Genomic DNA, 17809 nt, shown 5'->3' with positions numbered 1-17809 from the left:
TACGAAACACCCACGCCTCATACCACATTTTCCTACACTGTGGCTTCTTCTGGCACATTACGCTGTCCCCATCTCCCCAGCATCTGAGATCCTTCGCATGCAATCAACAGCATCAGAAAAGTACTTAGTGACCTCTCAGGACTTTGCCAATTTTTGTTTTTCCAGGATCAGTGTTTGAAGGCTGGAGATTTGGGAATTTCAGTTACATTAACGATTCTGGGGTAGAAAGTGTACCAATAATTCTATTCAAAATTTTGTATTACTTAAACCAGAAACTTGATACGGACTGGGTCAGCACTGTGACCAGTCTTCTATCACCGTGAGTGACAGGATGCAAGGAATGCCCCTTCTGCATGGTGGATCCATTTCTTGGAATAGTCTGTCCTGTGTCTATCCCACTGGGTTTAGCAAATCTCCCACATCTTTAGCTCATCACTTCGTGGAATAAGGACAGTGGCACCATATCCATTTTAATGTGTGTATGTCTAAACGCAGTGCAATTTGATTGAATGCCCATCAGGACCTTTCCTTCCCACTCCTCAACTATCCCTGCCCAGATCTAAAGCTCCCATACTATTTCGCCTCTGAACTCTTCAAGGGCGCACAATCTGTGGCAACGCTTTATACCACCTTCGGCATAAAGATGCACCTGTACCCAGACAGAAGTAACAACTGTTAAATAAATGAGAGGCATCTGCAATAAGTTATTTCACAAAGGCTTCTTAACGGGCTACAGCCTGTGCATCAGCATCGGTCCCATCTAGGCACGGGCCAAACCTGTGAGTCAGGATTATCCTAAGACAAATGGCAACCGCGCTTCCGAGCAGGTCAACCTTATGAGAAATGTCAGCAGCTGTCAGGACAACTGCACAACTCCACAGCTGGCACCTCTGGCATCTTTCAAACATACACTTACCCGGGGATTAGGCTCTGTCAGACTTACTGCATCATCTCTCTCACTTTTTCACTGGCTTTTTTTTTTTTTTTTTGTATCATCTAGACCACACTGAACATCAGCTTACTGGCATGACTTCTGACCTTACACTTTTTGTGCAACTGCTGTTCACTACTTTTCCTTTTTCAGGGTGTAGAAGTCCATTCCTTCTTTTGATTTTGCCTGAATCACCAAGTGACATCTACGATTCACTTCCTCTGGCAAGAGCAAATACCCGCCAGTGCTAACAGCAATAAACACTGTGGGCTGCTGCTCAGCCCTGCAGTGACTGCAACTTTTGTTTAAAGGCACCGTAGGGCTGCCAGGCTCACAACATCTTTCTTCATCCTTGTAAATTTTAAAAGTTTTTATTTACACCAAACATGTCACCTTCCCCCCAAAGAAAAACGTGGTTAAAATGGTTCCACAGGGTGTGTTAAACTGTTACACAGAAAAAAAGCAGGACTGTGCTGTGCTACAGATTTTACTTTAAAGGGCCTCTTTCACAGTCCTTTTAGGGGCTTCTGAACAGGAGTTTTATGAATTTATAACAACATATATGTCAGGCAGACACTGGAATTCAAATTATTTTAACTCCAACTAAAGGCCTGTGTTTGAATGTCTGAATGCATTCCTTTGTGGCTGAGATTTTTGCAGTCTTAAAACTACAAAGACCGTATCTTCATTATAAATATTCCATTTCTTAGTCACTCTTGTGTCAAAGGACTGCTGAAGAGAAAATCTGCCTAAGTGTGCTGCAGGAGGAAGCAGAATCAGAAGAGTTTTGTTGCAGAAGTGGGGATGCGTAGAGCCGAATCTGCTCGCTGAGCCCGGCATCTCGGCTATGCAGCTACATCTTCAGTACCGAAAATGGATAAAATCAAAATGAATATTGGTATTGCTTAACTAGTATTCACACTGCAAAGTGATTTACCTTGATCCTAGTTGCTTAGCATCTGTTGGACTTATTTACTGTTTAGAGGGAGATTTTTGTTGGTTTTCTTTTAATCTCAAGACAGAGTCTGGATGACTGCAGGGCTGGAGGGTTAATACAGACCTCTCTATTTGCCTGGCTGGTTCTTATTGCAGACTTCTTTACTGTCAGAATGGCTCATAAATGGCTGGCTTATTGGACTACTTAGTTTAATGGCTGTTAAAGAATAGACATTCTTACACAATGAACCCTGTAATGGTCTCTTTGGAAACCCCTTTTCAAGCATTTGCTAAATACAATAAACATTTCCATGTGGATATAACAGCAACACAGTACACAAATAAAATGGTTGAAATGAGGCATGAGAATGGCTGTGTTTTATGAAAGTCTGATTGATTTTTAGAAACACGATGGCTATTTCCACTTAATGAACCCCTCAGAAAAAAAAGAAAACATTTCAATTCAAGTTTTACGATCCAGGCACTACAAGAACTAGGAGTAGAGGCAAAAAGTATGCTGTCTGCCTTCCCCGCTGCTGCATTTCTAGCAGCCAATTCACCCCTTTCTTGAATCCCCTCAGAAGTCTCTGAGCTGGCTTGTGTGTAGGAATTACCTTCCATTCTGTTCTGTGCAGAAAGAACCACCAGCACTTTGCTGAAGTTGAACCTCTCACGTATGAGCCAACAGAAATACGCCAGCGAGGAAGGAGGATCCTGGCTAAGGCAGAGCTTGACTCAATAATCTGACCTTTTTCTTGGCTTGGCTCTGAAACGTATGTGAAATGTATCAAACCACCGCATTCTGGCTACCTGCTGTGCCCAAGTCCAGCGCTAAACAAATCCTTTTTTAAATTAACACACCGTAGTAACATTTTCTTACAACTTAAAATGTTAGCTAATGGTAGGGTACCCAAACATGAGATATAGGGAGCAAAGACTGACTGCAGCGCACCTAACATTTGGCGTAGCACATACTCAGGGCAGTTGTTTAGTCCTGGAATCGCATTTATGCCTTTGCATTTAGCCAAGCCAACTTTCCAATAGGACATATTCCTGAGGCTGACACTAAAACCCCTGCGCTTTATATCATTTGAATTCTGTTACAATCATTTAGTTCTTCTGTGCTTCCTTCTCATTCTCCCCCAGCAGAATATGAACAAACAGCATCTCACTGTGACCCGATAAAAAAACTTTAATTCTGCACATTTCTTCATGCCGAAATGAAGATTTAGCAGCAACCTGATTTTAACAACATTTCTTCCCCACCATTACACGAGACTTAAATAACCATAACTGGTATTTTTGAATTGGTTTCATCTTGAAAGATTCCAGTTGCCTTTTACAGCCCAGGAAAGCCTTTGCTATTCTCGCACCAAGAAGTTGATAAGGGCAGTTCTGGGAGACAGAAAGGCCTTTGTAATGGTTCGTCCCTGGAGATGCTTGACTCCAAGTTCACTTTGAAGAACTAGCTCGTGGACTTCTTCAAAATTGCGGGCTGCTTGCTGAGGCACAAAAACTTTGCCGCAAGCTTTGTTATTGATCTGAAAAAGAGAAAACAAGAAAAAAAGAGAAGTTACTAGACTGATTTATACTATTTCCTTTCCCGAATCCAGTCTGCCTCATTACCGGGGGGGGAGTAAGTGGATCAAACTCTCTTTTCTCCAACACCGAGCTTTTGAAGTGGAGGATAAAATTCTCCAGACCTCCTGTCCCTCTACCATAAAATAAGAGAATGAAACTCTGACTCACAATACTCAAGGGAAATTGAAGAAGTGGCCATAGGAAGTCTTAGATTTGAAGATAGCAAGCAGCATGTGACTATGCAATGTGGCGATCTTTTAAGTTTAAAAACGTGATAGTTACACAAGGGGAATAATGAAAGTGAACATAATAGTTTGTGAGGTGGAAATCATGGTTTGTACATACTTCTAGGCCGCAATTTGGATTCTCTACAGCAAGGCAATTCCTTGCAGGGCTTCAAATGCAAGATTTATGAAAATAAAAATATTGTGGCTGAACAGATATCTGAAAGGTTCATCATTGCTCATTTTTCAAAAAACAGGCTTTAACTCATTATATGTTGCCTTCGTACTAAACGCATGACTCATTAAGCCAACACCAACCACAAAGACGACAACCACTCACTCATAAGATAACACTTTCCTGTGTATGGCTGGTTTTCAGAGCAGCATCCATACTGGTTTTGCATCAGCAGGGCAGAATCACGTAAGCAAAACTGAGTAAGGCCTTCAGTGGGAATCACCTCAATTTATAAAATGATCTTGTAAGGCTTTTCTGTCAACCAGTAAGAGTAGATAAAGGACAGAGACTACAGAGTCTTACGGAGTACCTTTCTGGAATTAGCATAAAATTCATTATTACAAAAGCTTTCAGATTTATATGGAGTACTTGCAGTGGATTAATGAAAAGAACATCAATCCTACATTTAGCAAATTAAATAACTGGAATTTTTTAATCCAGTTCTATCAAATTTCTTGCATAAAAATTTGCTGCAGACAGTACAGATCTTTGACCTTTAGACATCATTGTAATGAATTTTCAATCATCTAAAAGTAACACATGTTGCTTCATACAGCTTGGACCTAAAAATGCACACAGTTGGTTTTCCCCTGGATTTTATCCAGGATACATGTATGCAACATACCGTGAACGAGAGAGACCTAGTTCATTTACCTAGTTTGTATTTTATTTAAAATAAAATAATTCTCTGAGAGAGGAAGTTGGAACAGATTTTTAAGGAACAAGACGAAGTCTGAAATGCAGCTGGGATGAGTAATTTCTGGTTTTTTACTAGACTTGACAATAATTTGCAGTGATAATGTAGGTAGGCTTTTAACTATTCCTCTATGTGTCCATAATGTGGTATCATAACAGGCTGGCTGTGTTAAACTTTGCCTTTGGTACCTTGTGCAAAGTAAATTCCTTGAAAAACACAGAAGAGTTAATTATTAAAGCTTTTGTGAAAAATAAATACAAGTAGTTCTTTTTGACAGGGCACTTCAGAGAAGAAATACATGGCACAAGAAAAAGCAAATGGTAAAATCCAAATGGAGAGTATAAAGCATGCCTGTGAGCTCGCTGCTAGGACACACAGCCTGCAGTTCAAAACTATGCCTGGTTAGTTAAAATGTCATTCACTGTCCTCCACGATGCAAATTAATTTGTCCCAGTGGATGGATGTTGGCAAGGGGAAACGTGCTACAACTAGCCTATTTGGTGCCGTGCTCAACAGAAAAGCCAACCGGTCTAAATCAACACAGTAGATAAATGGTTGTGTTTTCCTAGAAAGGTCGAGGAGCCTGGGCGACCTGACACTGTGTACCTTCCCACAGCACCTCTCCTGATCTTCCCACACCACCCTGTGAGCTGAGTCCACAAATCTTACCAAACAGCAGATTGGTTATGCATAACAAGCATCCTATTCACACATCCTTTTAGTCAAGGGGTTAGGTTCTCAGCAGGACAAATGTCTTCTGCTATGCCTCCATCTCTCTCTCTGGATCTCACTAGACCAGCATAACCCTCGGCAGCTCCAGGTAAAAGTGCCAGCACAAGAAACTTGGGTGCTGGCAGACTTGTTTCTCTGAAAAACCTTCATGGCAAACTGCAAGAGGAGAAACAAATGAGGCCCTGAAGGAGGAACCTGCTTCTTTGTCGTTTTGTTTTTTTTTGGTGTGGTGGTTTTTGTTTTTTTTTTTTTTTTTTTTTAATTTGACATCTTAGACTGGTTTGGATCTAGAGGGAGCTAGAGGGGACTAGAGAAGTTATGAAGGACAAAATAAAATCACAAAAGACTGAAAAATAAGCACCTGGAGGCTGTGGAGAGGAATTTTAGTTCAACTCAAATTTTTTTTTTACCATTGATGCATAATTCTTCTGAGAAGTAAAATGAGAAAATAAATACCTGTGCACTTTTAGGTCTTCCTCATATTCCAGCGCAAGAAAAATGACACAAACTTAGCTTTTTTAAAAAAAAAAAATCAGTTACAAGACTACAGCTGCTAACAGTTCTGTATGACCTAGAAAATGTGAGGAATGCTAGCCAGAAGTGTGCTCATAGGATGAAACGCACACTACACTCAGGTCAGATTTTTCACAGCAATAACAATATATGGTACGATTAAAAATATTCAACTTTGCAATAACATTTAGAATAACAGGTACCGTGCACATGCAGTGAATTTAAATGTCTTTCTGGTAGGCAATCTGTATTGTATCAGCTAAGGATGCAGTGAGTTGGTTGCTTTTGCTGCTTTGGGTTAAATATGGCAAGACATAACTCCAGCACAGACAGGAAATAATGAAGTATTTTGTGTCAAGAGAAATAAAACCATAATGTCTCAGCAGGCAAATCCCTGGCAGCCTGAGGCAGTTTGATGTCTTGAGAAGAATAGGGTTGTGGCCCGAAGACTCAGTGTGTCTGTGCAGCCTTGTGAAGAGACACTGCCTCTTTGCAACTAACCCATTCCTCCGTATGTCAAATGTTTCTTGGTTTAATGAGGGCGATTTATTTTTACAGCCATACAAAAACCTACAGTGTCCACAAGACTTTAAAATATTCACATTTCTGATGATTTTTCCCTGCTTCGCAGCATTTCCCTTTTGCCCTACTCTTACAGTAGAAAGCCAGTCGTCCCCATCCCCCGTCCCTGGGACTATTTGTAAGAATTATTCCCGGTTCAAAAAACAAACTTGTCTCACTGGTCTTCCATTCACTTTCTTTCTCAGAACTAAGGAAGGTGTTTACATACATAATATTCTTCCATGAATATATGGCTGAGCACACAGGCGTTGCTCTTTCTCTCATTAGAGGGCTTCTACACACGGCTATGACTTTGACAAAGTTAATCAGGAAAAGAAACAAAAATAATCTTCATAATGGTTGTTTAAAGCAAATTTAATGTCTATTCTTCTGTTTTCTTATTTGAGAAGGAAAATTTAACGTCAGCAGAAAGACATCAGTGAAATGTTTATGTGTTTTTATGTTCAGTTGTACAGTCTTAAAAACATTGAGTTCAGAGTTTGCCTTGTATTGCTGAAGTTTTTATTTTAAAGATATATTTAATAATATGTTTGCTTTAACCACAATTGCAAAGAAGTTTCTATAATTACACAATTTCTCATTCATGACTTCCTTATAAACCAAACGCTGGAATTTAAGATGTTTGCTAGCTGTGCTTGAAGGTGAAGGTTTATTTTAAGCTTGAGCAAAGTGATGATACCTCAGTGAAGACTTCTGTGGATATATGACATTTTTACTGGTATAAATAAATGCTTATGACTTACAGAAAGAAGGAAAGAAAGAAAAAAAGCAATAAACCCACAGCGAATATTAGCCTAAGTCTGCTATTAACCCCAGCTGGCACTTGAGTCCTTCTCCTTGGTTTGGGAAAAGATGCCAATTGAAAATTTCCTCTAAAAAGACATACTCTGTGGCCTCTGCTAAGGATGTACGATGAATGTTAGGAAAATCAGTGTTTTAGCAATATTTCTTATTCTGTTCAAGTGGACTGACTGAGATATCTGGCAAGAAAATTATTTGCAAAGATACTTTGGTTAAGGAAATCTACAGCAACATGACTTCCCCTGAATCCAACCAATCTCTTCCCTCCTCAAAAAACCCAGCTGAACAAAAATAACCCAACTGCCTTACTCCTTCTACCCAAAGGAGCTAACAATAAAATACAGACAAAATGCATTCCTTCTGTTTCTCTTACACACACACAGAGCACATGCAGTTTTACATGACCAAATGACGTTTCTTCCTAGAGGCTCCGCCTCATTCAATATCCAGAAACACAAAAAGCCTTTAAGTTGAAACATTTCATTTCATTTAAAACATGTAAGTTTAGAATGTTTGCACGGTATATTAAAGGTTATTCTTTGGTGAACGGTGAAAAAGGCAGGAGTCCTGCAGATCTAATAGTATGCAGCTACGTAATTACAGATTCTCCTTACGCCTGAGCACGGAGAACTTGAATGCAAGTTGACCGGGAGTCAGTTGATGGAAGAGCTGAGACACTACCCATGGCTCCAGGCAGTCCCTCTATGGCCTGCAGTGGCATTAGCTGCTACTGTGCTCCATCTAATGATAAAGCTTTATGATGCCTGGGAGCATGCTGAATACAGACTAGTTAATTAGAGATGCAGGAAAAAAATAAGACAGTAAACTACACGGTGCATGTACACATACAGATGTCGGAAAAATGCAAGTTAACTACATGTAGTTGTATGTCCACTCCCCTACTGAACTGCCGGCTCTTTCCCTAGACCACGGAAGTGTTTGACCTCACAGATAAACTAGAATGCAGTTGTTATATTAACAAAGATACTTGTTTTTCCTCAGTCTCATTCCTGCAAATATGCTCTGCTGAAATGTGCCAAAAGTTCAGCTCGAGGAAACATCATTTGGCAAAAATCACAGCAACTTAACCCAGCTTATGGTAGGTCGTGTTAGGCAACCATAGCACTGCAGGTACCACAAGAAATATCACCTAATTATACGTTTTTGTACAGGGCCAAGATCATAAATGCAAAAAATCTGGAGGGACCTGTATTCTGATCATAGTTTTGGTTGTACCATCTTTATCCACAGCTGTTCATTGGTCAAATCTCCACAGGTACTAATATGCAGTCACTCAAAAAGAGCTGTATTTAGATCATCTCCCCTCCAGACTTGCTACATTTTTTCATTTAGAAAACCATTTTCATTACTCAGCACAATGGTAATTGCAGCTTCTGTTCTACCTCTCCTTTTACTGAGCCACCTATGAAGGCAACTGACTTCTACAAGAGCAGAAATTTTGTCATCCTCTGAGCTCTCAATGCATTAATTGACCACCACTGAAAAAAAAATGAAAATGCTCTTACCAGAACAGACATCTCCACGACATCTGATGGCTGAAGGTACTCTGGATCTACTTCGGGCCAGGACTGACGCAGCACATCAACATCCCAGCGATGATGAGTACAAAGTTTATTCTGCACATGTGCCAAACCTGGAAAGTGAAACCAGTCAAACATTCAGCTGTACTGTAACCAGAACATTAGAACTTTGGAATTGGCTTGATCAGAATAAAGTTGACTTTAAAAGCAAGTCCCTGAGGAGGAAACAACATTGTTTAGATTAGCATACAGCACATTATAAACAGAAAGATGTATCTCTTTGAAGCGCTCGTTTTATACCGTGTGTAGGGATGCTAACATGAACCTTGTGGGCACATTTTAGATTTGGATTAGCACTCCAAAACTTTGCCAAAAGCACAGGAGTCCACTGTTTATTATTTTAAATACTGCAACGTAAGCTGACCTCTACCCCTAGAAATCAATCATAATACTGCGGGGTTTTTTTCAATAACACTACCAGTTTGATTAAAATTTTACTAACACCTCAATCAAAATGATACACAAGTATGGCTTATTATTTTACCATCTGTAGTATGCTGGGTAGTTTCTAAATTTGCAAGTCAAGTTACTTGCAAGATTTTCCCATATTTTGTGAAGTATCAATTTTCTCAGAAATTAGAGGTGCTACGTAAGAATACCTTGCACAGCTTGCTCTCTTTATGATGCGTACATTCTGAAACACTTTATCCTTTGATTTTATTTTAAAAAAGCTCCTAAAATGTCTATAAATGATCTCCTTTTATGAAATAGGCTTTGCTCTCCCCAAGACAATTCATTCTTGATTTATTTAAGTAATAGGAGAATAGGATGCAATTCATTCTGAAGCTGCATTCTCTAACAAAATAAAAGCTTCTGAGTGGAATTTATGTTGCTGTTTACTCCAGCTGTAGGACAAAATAAAAAGATTTCACTTAACAAGAGGCTGTCAAATATGATCAATATTGATGATTACTCTTGTGATTCTCACGAAGCCAGGGGATTTTTAAATTAAAAACATTCTCTGTGTATGAATAAGAATACAGATTAAAACTTTTTATAAGCACGCGCTTCATCCACACTGCAAAATGTATTTGAAATCTCATCTGGTTTAAGGAAATTCCAGCAAGAACCCATCAACACAGGATTTCGCTGTTGAGACTGAAGTACCTGAAGCTGTTCAAAACACAGCACGACGGCAGACACAGGAGCAAAACCAACCCGTGCATAATACATACACGAATTTGCCTAGCTGGGTTGTTTAGGCTAACATAGCGAATAACAGCAGACAGAGACATAAAGGGAATGCAACTTCCTCCAGAAAAATCCACCTGATTTTTGTCAGTGCTTTTCCAGACAAAGCACTTCGGTAAAATAGCCCTGCAATTTGCTGAGCGATTCAGAAAAGGGCAGTGAGTTGGACCAGTGGGAGCTATTTCTAATGGCAAGCAAGCACGTGCACATTTCCTCCTAAGAATAACCACTAAGCCACAATCTTATGAGCTAAATAACTGATTAAAACACTTCAATTGATCAGGTTTTGTGCCTTTTTTTTCTGTTGCAACAGTAGCTCAGAAACTGAAAGAGCAAAAGATAGGAACTCAAGCAGAAAAAAAAAATATTTTTGCATTGATGATTCATTATCACATTGACTTTAAAGACAACAGCTGCTAGATTCTTCCCTTTTTGGCTTTTGAACATCCAGATGAGGTCATTTCTTTCCAACTGATCACATGCCTTGTGGCAGAAGCATGCATACTGGCCACTCCTTATTTTCCTGTTGAAGTGGATTCTTCAAACTATTTAAAAACTACTTTCTGATAGAAGTCAAGAGCTTCTACCTACAAAAGCAAAACCAGGGTTGCTTGTAATCCCTGTGGAAGCTGCCAGTCCCAATAAACCTACTACTAAAAAAAAAAAAAAATAAAATGCTTTCTGAAGCAGATAAAGTGTGACTAGCACAATGTCTATCTTTTGGTTCATTTTCTTGCTGCAAAACGAGCTATGAGCTCACCCGTATTAAAAAAAAAAAAAAATATGCAAAAGTCAACAGAACTAGTTTCAGAAAACAGAGAAACAGAGTTTGTCAGGAAACCAAAATGAAGGTTTTAGTTATGTTGCCTGTTTGGCTTCCTGCCTTAATTCACATTTTGTGAGTTGTAGGACACAGAAAATGCAATAATTTGGTTTGCATTTTCAAAACGCAACACACACAAAACCAGAAACCTCATCGCTATGATCCAGAACGACCATGGGCCACTTGTCCGGAGTTAGGCAGAACCCTTCCTTCCAGCCTTCCCACTTGATTCTGAGACGTTACGCGAAAGTGCTGTTTGACATGTTAAGAACCAACCACTTCACAGACTTTTATTGTGAAAACATTAAAGACCTGTTTTATTGTCTTATCGTACTGGAAAGAACATAGTGAAGTGCACATTATGAAGCACCATACATTTTGCTTTACATTTTTTGACATATTTTGCTTTTATGGTTATAGATTCTCTTGCAGACATAGGACAGAAAGCCACCTGAGTATATTTTTACTTACTGTAAGCCGTTTACTTATATGAACACATCTGTACAGGACAGATCAAGGACCCCCCTTGTGCTCAATCTGAAGCTCTGATTCTGCAACTGGACGTGCTTCAACGGACTTTTACTTGCAAGCTAATACTAAAACAAGGTTTCCCTAACGAGTAACTCACAGCATTGGAGCCCAAGTTAAAACACCAAGTTAAACATGCATTATGTTACTGTAAATGAGTTGAGAGGAGGGGACAGGACAAGTCTAAATGTTTCAGCTCATGGCAATGTTTCATTAGCATTACATGAGTATTTCATAAGCATAGTACTTCCCCTAAGGTGCTATTTTGGGGGGGGGGGGGAGGAGGGGGAGAGAGCAGATTCTCATTTTAAAGAGATTTAAAAAGGAAGTTTTGGAAGCAATAGTGTATCAGCAAGGTAAGTTAGAACAGCAAGGTGATTCTTGCTTTACAGAAAAAAGGCACTAGAAAAATTATCTGTAAAATTCCAGCAGTAGCGCAGCTAGCTTGTCACAAAATCGTGTAGGCAAGAGAAAAAGATGTGATTATGGAGTAAACTGAGTAAGAGCTGGCAGGGGACACGGGCTGGCACAGGGAGGTTTACAAAGCAGGAAAGGCAAGGAGGGAGGACGGAAGTCTTAATGGGCGATAAAAGGAAGTTAATGAAGGCATCGGAAGCAACGCCGGTATCAGAGTTTAGGACTAGGCATTTTCTAACAGGAGATATAAGATGATCAGAGGGGACAGTATAAGGGGACTATGAGGGTGCGTTATCCAAATGGTGATAACTTCTGGATTTAGCAAAACCAAAACAATAGAAATCTGTGTTAAGTAAAAATCCACCATATTAGCAGACAAGCAGATAAAGTTTTTAAAAAGCTCAGACCAGGAGTGTGTAAGGGTAAGTGGAGATGCATTTTCGGTCAATATCTTACTCGCCTCTGCAGCCTCTTTCAAGGACAAGACTGTTACCATGTTACTTTGTTCTTGATATGCTATTTTTACTATTTAATGAATTTTTACTATTTAATGAATCTTCCTATTTGACAGATTCAGGCAAGTTGCATATCTGAAATACCTTTCTGCAGCCCATGAGGAATGTGTCTGTCAGTTGTATGTGAAATGGTTTGCAATCTCAAAGAAATGATAGCAATACAATAACAGCTGTTTCCAGATAGCTCTAAGAAAAACTGTATGATACTACTGGTATAGTAGTACAGAACTGGATAAAGTCGGGAAAATTTACATTTGCTCAGTATGGTACTAGAGGATTCGTTTTATATGTTCCCGAGTGACCGATGTGGAGTGCCAAGGTGGGTTGTGAAAAGCCCAGGTTACTAAAAGCTAACTCTAGAATGTGTTTCCAATTCAGCAAACTCCACGTGAATCCTTTTAAGCTTCTGAAAATGATCTGCCTTCCTGCATTTTTGAGGACTCGCTATCCTTCACTTTGGGTTATTACTCTTGGAGGAATGAAAATATTTTTTTTATTCCAAATCGTGTTACTTCTTGGATTTGTGAAGGGGGGACTTCTGCATTCAAATTTTCAATTAAAATCTGCAACATCAATTAGCTTCCGCTCAGCTCTATTCTTTACAGAAGCCTTCTTGAGCAAGGACTGAATTCAGACAGAGAAATTCTTGCAGAAAAGCTATTACGGTGACAGTTAAAATGTTGCTAAGACAATTATACCATTACAATTTCCAATAATTATGTTTCATTTCAATACATCTTAAGATGTGTTGATCGTCAGTGTATATCTTTCATGTGCTATCTCTAATAAAAATGTAACAACTCACAATAAGCAGTTTCATATCCTTATCTGGACAGCAAAATACTGTACTACTACAAACAAACTAAAAAAAAAAAAAAAAAGTCTCAAATGGTGTCTGTATATTCCTCAGATACAAGGTTTCAGGAAGGAAACAGATTTCCTCATCCTGTTAGTGTTCATAAACTGCCAAGATGTCAGCCGGATGAACTCTTCCCACAATGAGGGGCTATAGTCGCTTTTTGTGTTATTAAGCGATAAACCAGGGTATTCACTGCACAACCGGGACCTTTAGGTTGAAACACCAAAATACTGACAACTGTTCCTCCTCTAAGCAGGAGAACGAACCCCTTCACACACAAAATATCAAAGCACCGGGTTACTATTGTTCAGCTGCTGAAAGGTGAGGCACTTCTCAAACAGCATTCAAGCAGCTTTTCCCTTCACTCAAACTGGAAATATTTACTGCCAATACTGAAGTACACTCTTCATTCAGCTCACAAAGGGACCAAACTCTTCATTCCTACCTGATGCGTGAAAACAAGTTGGTCACATATAAACTAAACCCCATGGGAAAATAATTCTTCAGCTGCAGAAGAACAAAAATTGCTGTACCTTGAATCTATCTAATTTTACTTTAATTACACCTGAAAGCTGCACATTACATCAGAAGCATCTTTGGGATATCAAACTGCAGTCCAGATTCGCAGTGTTTATCAACAAACTAACAAAGAAAACATAGTGGACTAAAAAGCCAAAATTTCAAATTAGCTCTGATGCAACTCTTGCAAAGCAGGATAGCATTATTACAGTCAAAATTACTTATATCACTGATGCTAATGATTACTTGAAATGTCAAGCAAAGCATCTTTAATTAACACTCTAAAATAACCTTTGCAATTTTCCTAATGTATTCATTAGTTGGTAATCATTAAGATTTACTGATTTGCAGTTAAATCCTGCTGTAAAGAACTTTTTGCTAATCAAGAGGATACCTACATGCATATTTACACACTTAGCCAACTTTTAAGTTTTACAAGCTATTGTATTAGAAAACACTGATTTGCATTTTTTTTTTACATTTCATTGCGCTTTTAGATTGAAATGGAAATCAATTAAAATGCAAAAAAGCATTTTTTGCTATTTAAATATCATAGAATCATAGAATGGTTTAGGTTGGAAAGGACCTTGAAGATCATCGAGTTCCAACCCCCCTGCCATGGGCAGGGACACCTCCTACTAGACCAGGTTGCTCAAAGCCCCATCCAGCCTGGCATTGAACACCTCCAGGGATGGGGCATCCACAGCTTCTCTGTGCCAGCGCCTTACTACCCTCATAGTGAAAAAATATAAACACACTCAGAATGCAAGTATTTTAAGAAAATCTGTTAGATCCTTAAAATTCATCATATCATGTTTTGCAGTTAAACGTTACTTTTTTGAGCAAAGGAGAATATTTTATGTAATTAAATAAAACTAACGGTATCGGGTATTTTTGGACATCAGAGCCTTCAAAACTTTAACATTTATAGATGCTAGCCTCTTTTGCCTAGCTTTTCATGCCAAAACTAGAAAAGGAAACAGGTTGTGGTTTGTTTGTTTTTTTTTTAATTTACAGCACACCTGTCATTTAAACTGAAAAAATACGATTTGCACCTGCAGAAGAGCTTCCAGTTGTCAAAAGTAATTTTATTACCTTCACAAAGCCTCATTCCAGGTGCTCAGCCAGAAAGTTCTATAGTTCTGAGGTTGGATTGTCTTCAAATCCTTGGCAGATTTAATGTAACATAATACAATACATTAAGTCAGGGTCTCATTGTAGGTTGTCACTATTTCACATTTGTTTTAAATTCTATCGTAATTTCTTCTTAAATGTTTCTTGAACATAATCAGTGATCAGAAAAACATAAAAGGAGAGATTACAATGCAACAGTAAACATATTATTCATTCTGCGAAGCACAATGCAAACAGTCAAAATTAATGAGAATGCTCTTTTCTTCTCTCTCTTTCAAGGCTGTAGTAAAATTAATATTAGGCATCCCTCATTATGTAGTAAAAGCTTTCTAATAAGAAACACTAATAAGAAAGCAAAATCCTTTTTCTTCAAAAGGAATTCTTTCAAAAAGGTATTTCTTCAAAAAAAGCTTAAATACACAAGGTGGTTCAGATTTAACACAAGTAACTGTTCCTACCAGCATTCCTACTCAACTGCAAAATTGTCTGTTTGATATTAACTACATGGTTTCCAAATTTACCAGTTCCATTTTCCCCTGTTGAAAGAAAAATGCTCCTTGTTTTAATCATGAAACCAAACAAAATGCAAAGGTTGTGTACAAGTTATTTTAGAACGAAATGTCAGTATTTAATTATAAATATGTTGCTTATGTGTTGTTTATTATAGGCATTACAATAGCAGACAGAGGCTTCCATCAAAGCGTGGGGGTCTTCTGCTATAGGTGCTATTTATAGAGGTAATAATATACAAAGTCCTTTTCCTGACTACGAGAGAGGAAGCAGCGCTATCCCTACATTTAGATGCAAAGCCAAGGTACAAAAAGAGACTTACTCTGAGTGTGTATGGAGAACTAAAGCACAAAGAAAACTAAACAGAGTACTTAGAAAGCTTAATTTTTATATTGAAATTATTTAAAATAAGAAAGCATCATCACCTACACATAATAAATTGGTTAAATCAGAAAAGCAACAAGACTTGGTGGAACCAGAGTGCAATTCAGAACATGAACTTGAGGAATCTTTCTCTAGACCATAGTTGGACATTTTTTACCAGAAATCCCAATCCCAGGACAGAATTGCTAGATGTTGGCTATTTCAAAATAATATAGTCTTCTTACCACAACGCAGTAGTTAAACATACATCTGTTCTCCTGATAAAATCATTTAATAATTTGATGTAATGTAGTGATGACCATGCTAAAAGAGATTATGATTTTCATGTTTAGTCATAAAATTCTTCAGGCAATAATCACCACAAAATGTTTTTGTCTGCTAGTTGCACTGAATTACAATGCGCAGTCTTCGGATCACACAAGCAAAATTTTATCTTTAAATGCAGACAGAAGCTGAGGACAATAAACTCCCAATTTTTATATGCTTTCTTTTCATTCCTACATCAGAAAGAGATACAGAAAATGTTTATCATTCTCCAGTGATTTTAGTAGTAAGAAAAGTCTTCCTTCTCTAACATTCAAAATGTTACAGGATTAAGGTTTAGGTTTGACAAGTTCTGTTAATTAAGACATCCTAGTGTTTGTCATTTTATGAAACATATTTGATAATTCTGTATTCCCTAATATGTAGTTGAATTTCAAGTTCACAAGGCACTGTATGTGTAAGTAATTAGCCTTGACTTATTCTGCCTCCATCTCAACCAATGCGGAAAACAAAGTCGTGGCAAATACTTCCATTTAAGTATAATTTTGATTAGATGGTACTTCACGTTGTAAGAGAATATTGACCAGAAGTAGCCTTCTCCAGATGGATCATGTCTGATGCCACTCTTTATTCTAAACAATTAAGCTTTTATTAAGACATCTCAAAAACGTTGGAAACGAAAACACAGAAAAAACCCTTCTCTCTCTAATGCATCTTACTGTTTCCAGAGTCTCTGCCCCTATGTTATTGCTCCGAACAAGAGCAGCCTTTCTTTGGCAGTAAACTTTATTACAGGGCCATGCACAGCTCTGAAATAGACGTTATTAAGTAGCTCTGCTCTGTAAACACTTGAACGCCGAAAGTTTTAGGATGACTGTTGAAAATAAAACTGTTAAAACAGCATCCAAAAGCTAATATTAGGTCCAAAACCCCATAGCAATTTGTGGCCAGTCTTAATGCCGAATATATTCCTATCTTTCCCCATATAACTCGGGACTTCTCCCAATAACCCTTAAAATCAACTGCTGAACTCCAGCATGCACATCCCTTATTTCACAGGCTTTAACTGTAGCCGCAGCACCCAACTTAGCCCACTTTGGATTCAGACCTCAAGGTTACAGATCTGTGACAGATCTTAAAAAAGATTTCCTGTCTACAATTCCCACTCTCCACGCAAGGCTAATTTGCAGCGTAACATCCCTCAGACTCTGGAGAATTTTCCAAGAGTAGGATTTTTATTGAACGCTCCTTTAGTCTTTTAATATACAGCTCTCTGACATGGTCCTCTCTGCCTGAATTCCTGAAAGAAACTATTTGTAGTCCAAAGAGTACGAAACAGTTGTTTGAAAAAGGGCTGTTTCTAGTCTCAGGTTCAGCTTTTATTAGTTTACATACAGGAAAAGCTAGCAGCTGACATATGAATTCCTCATGCAAGTCCTGTCTTGAATTTTCCTTACTTCTCCCTTTCTCTTCCTAGTCTCAAGAAACCCACCTTTGTATGCAAAGGGAAAGAAACTAAAAGCAGACAGATTTGGGAACACTACAAGTTTCAAGTTTGTTTAGGAGCTGTGACAGAAGGTGACAAGATAGATGCAGAATTGAGGGATAAGTGACACATGCATTATGTTAAAATTTTGCCTTTTTTCCTGCAAAATCAATAAAAAGTATATTTCTAGAAATACCTTTCCACATCTCTGATGCAATGTGCGGAGCCATAGGTGCAACCATGATGCAGAGTGTAGCCAAAGCATCTTCAAATTCTGCACTGTGAAGAATAAGAGGCCGAGAAGCTTGCTAAGCATAAAGACAGAAGGAAAAAAAAAAAAAAATCA

At 38.4% G+C, this 17809-nt stretch overlaps 1 protein-coding gene across 1 annotated transcript in view; it reads right to left on the bottom strand.

Annotated features, from left to right (window-relative positions):
* Positions 1–2783: 2783 nt before the first annotated feature.
* Positions 2784–17809, bottom strand: part of LARS2 (leucyl-tRNA synthetase 2, mitochondrial) — an 89597-nt gene continuing 74571 nt past the window's right edge. Inside the window, exons 18-20 of the mRNA XM_082499346.1 lie at positions 17660–17771; positions 8759–8886; positions 2784–3408 (exon numbers count right to left, since the gene is read on the bottom strand). Coding sequence (XP_082355472.1) covers positions 3229–3408; positions 8759–8886; positions 17660–17771 — 420 coding nt within the window. The 3' untranslated portion in view covers positions 2784–3228. The remainder of the gene's footprint in view (positions 3409–8758; positions 8887–17659; positions 17772–17809) is intronic.

This window comes from Vanellus vanellus, assembly GCF_965231255.1.
Source record: "Vanellus vanellus genome assembly, chromosome: 2".
Taxonomy (NCBI): domain Eukaryota; kingdom Metazoa; phylum Chordata; class Aves; order Charadriiformes; family Charadriidae; genus Vanellus; species Vanellus vanellus.
This window is presented reverse-complemented; position numbering and strand designations above follow the sequence as displayed.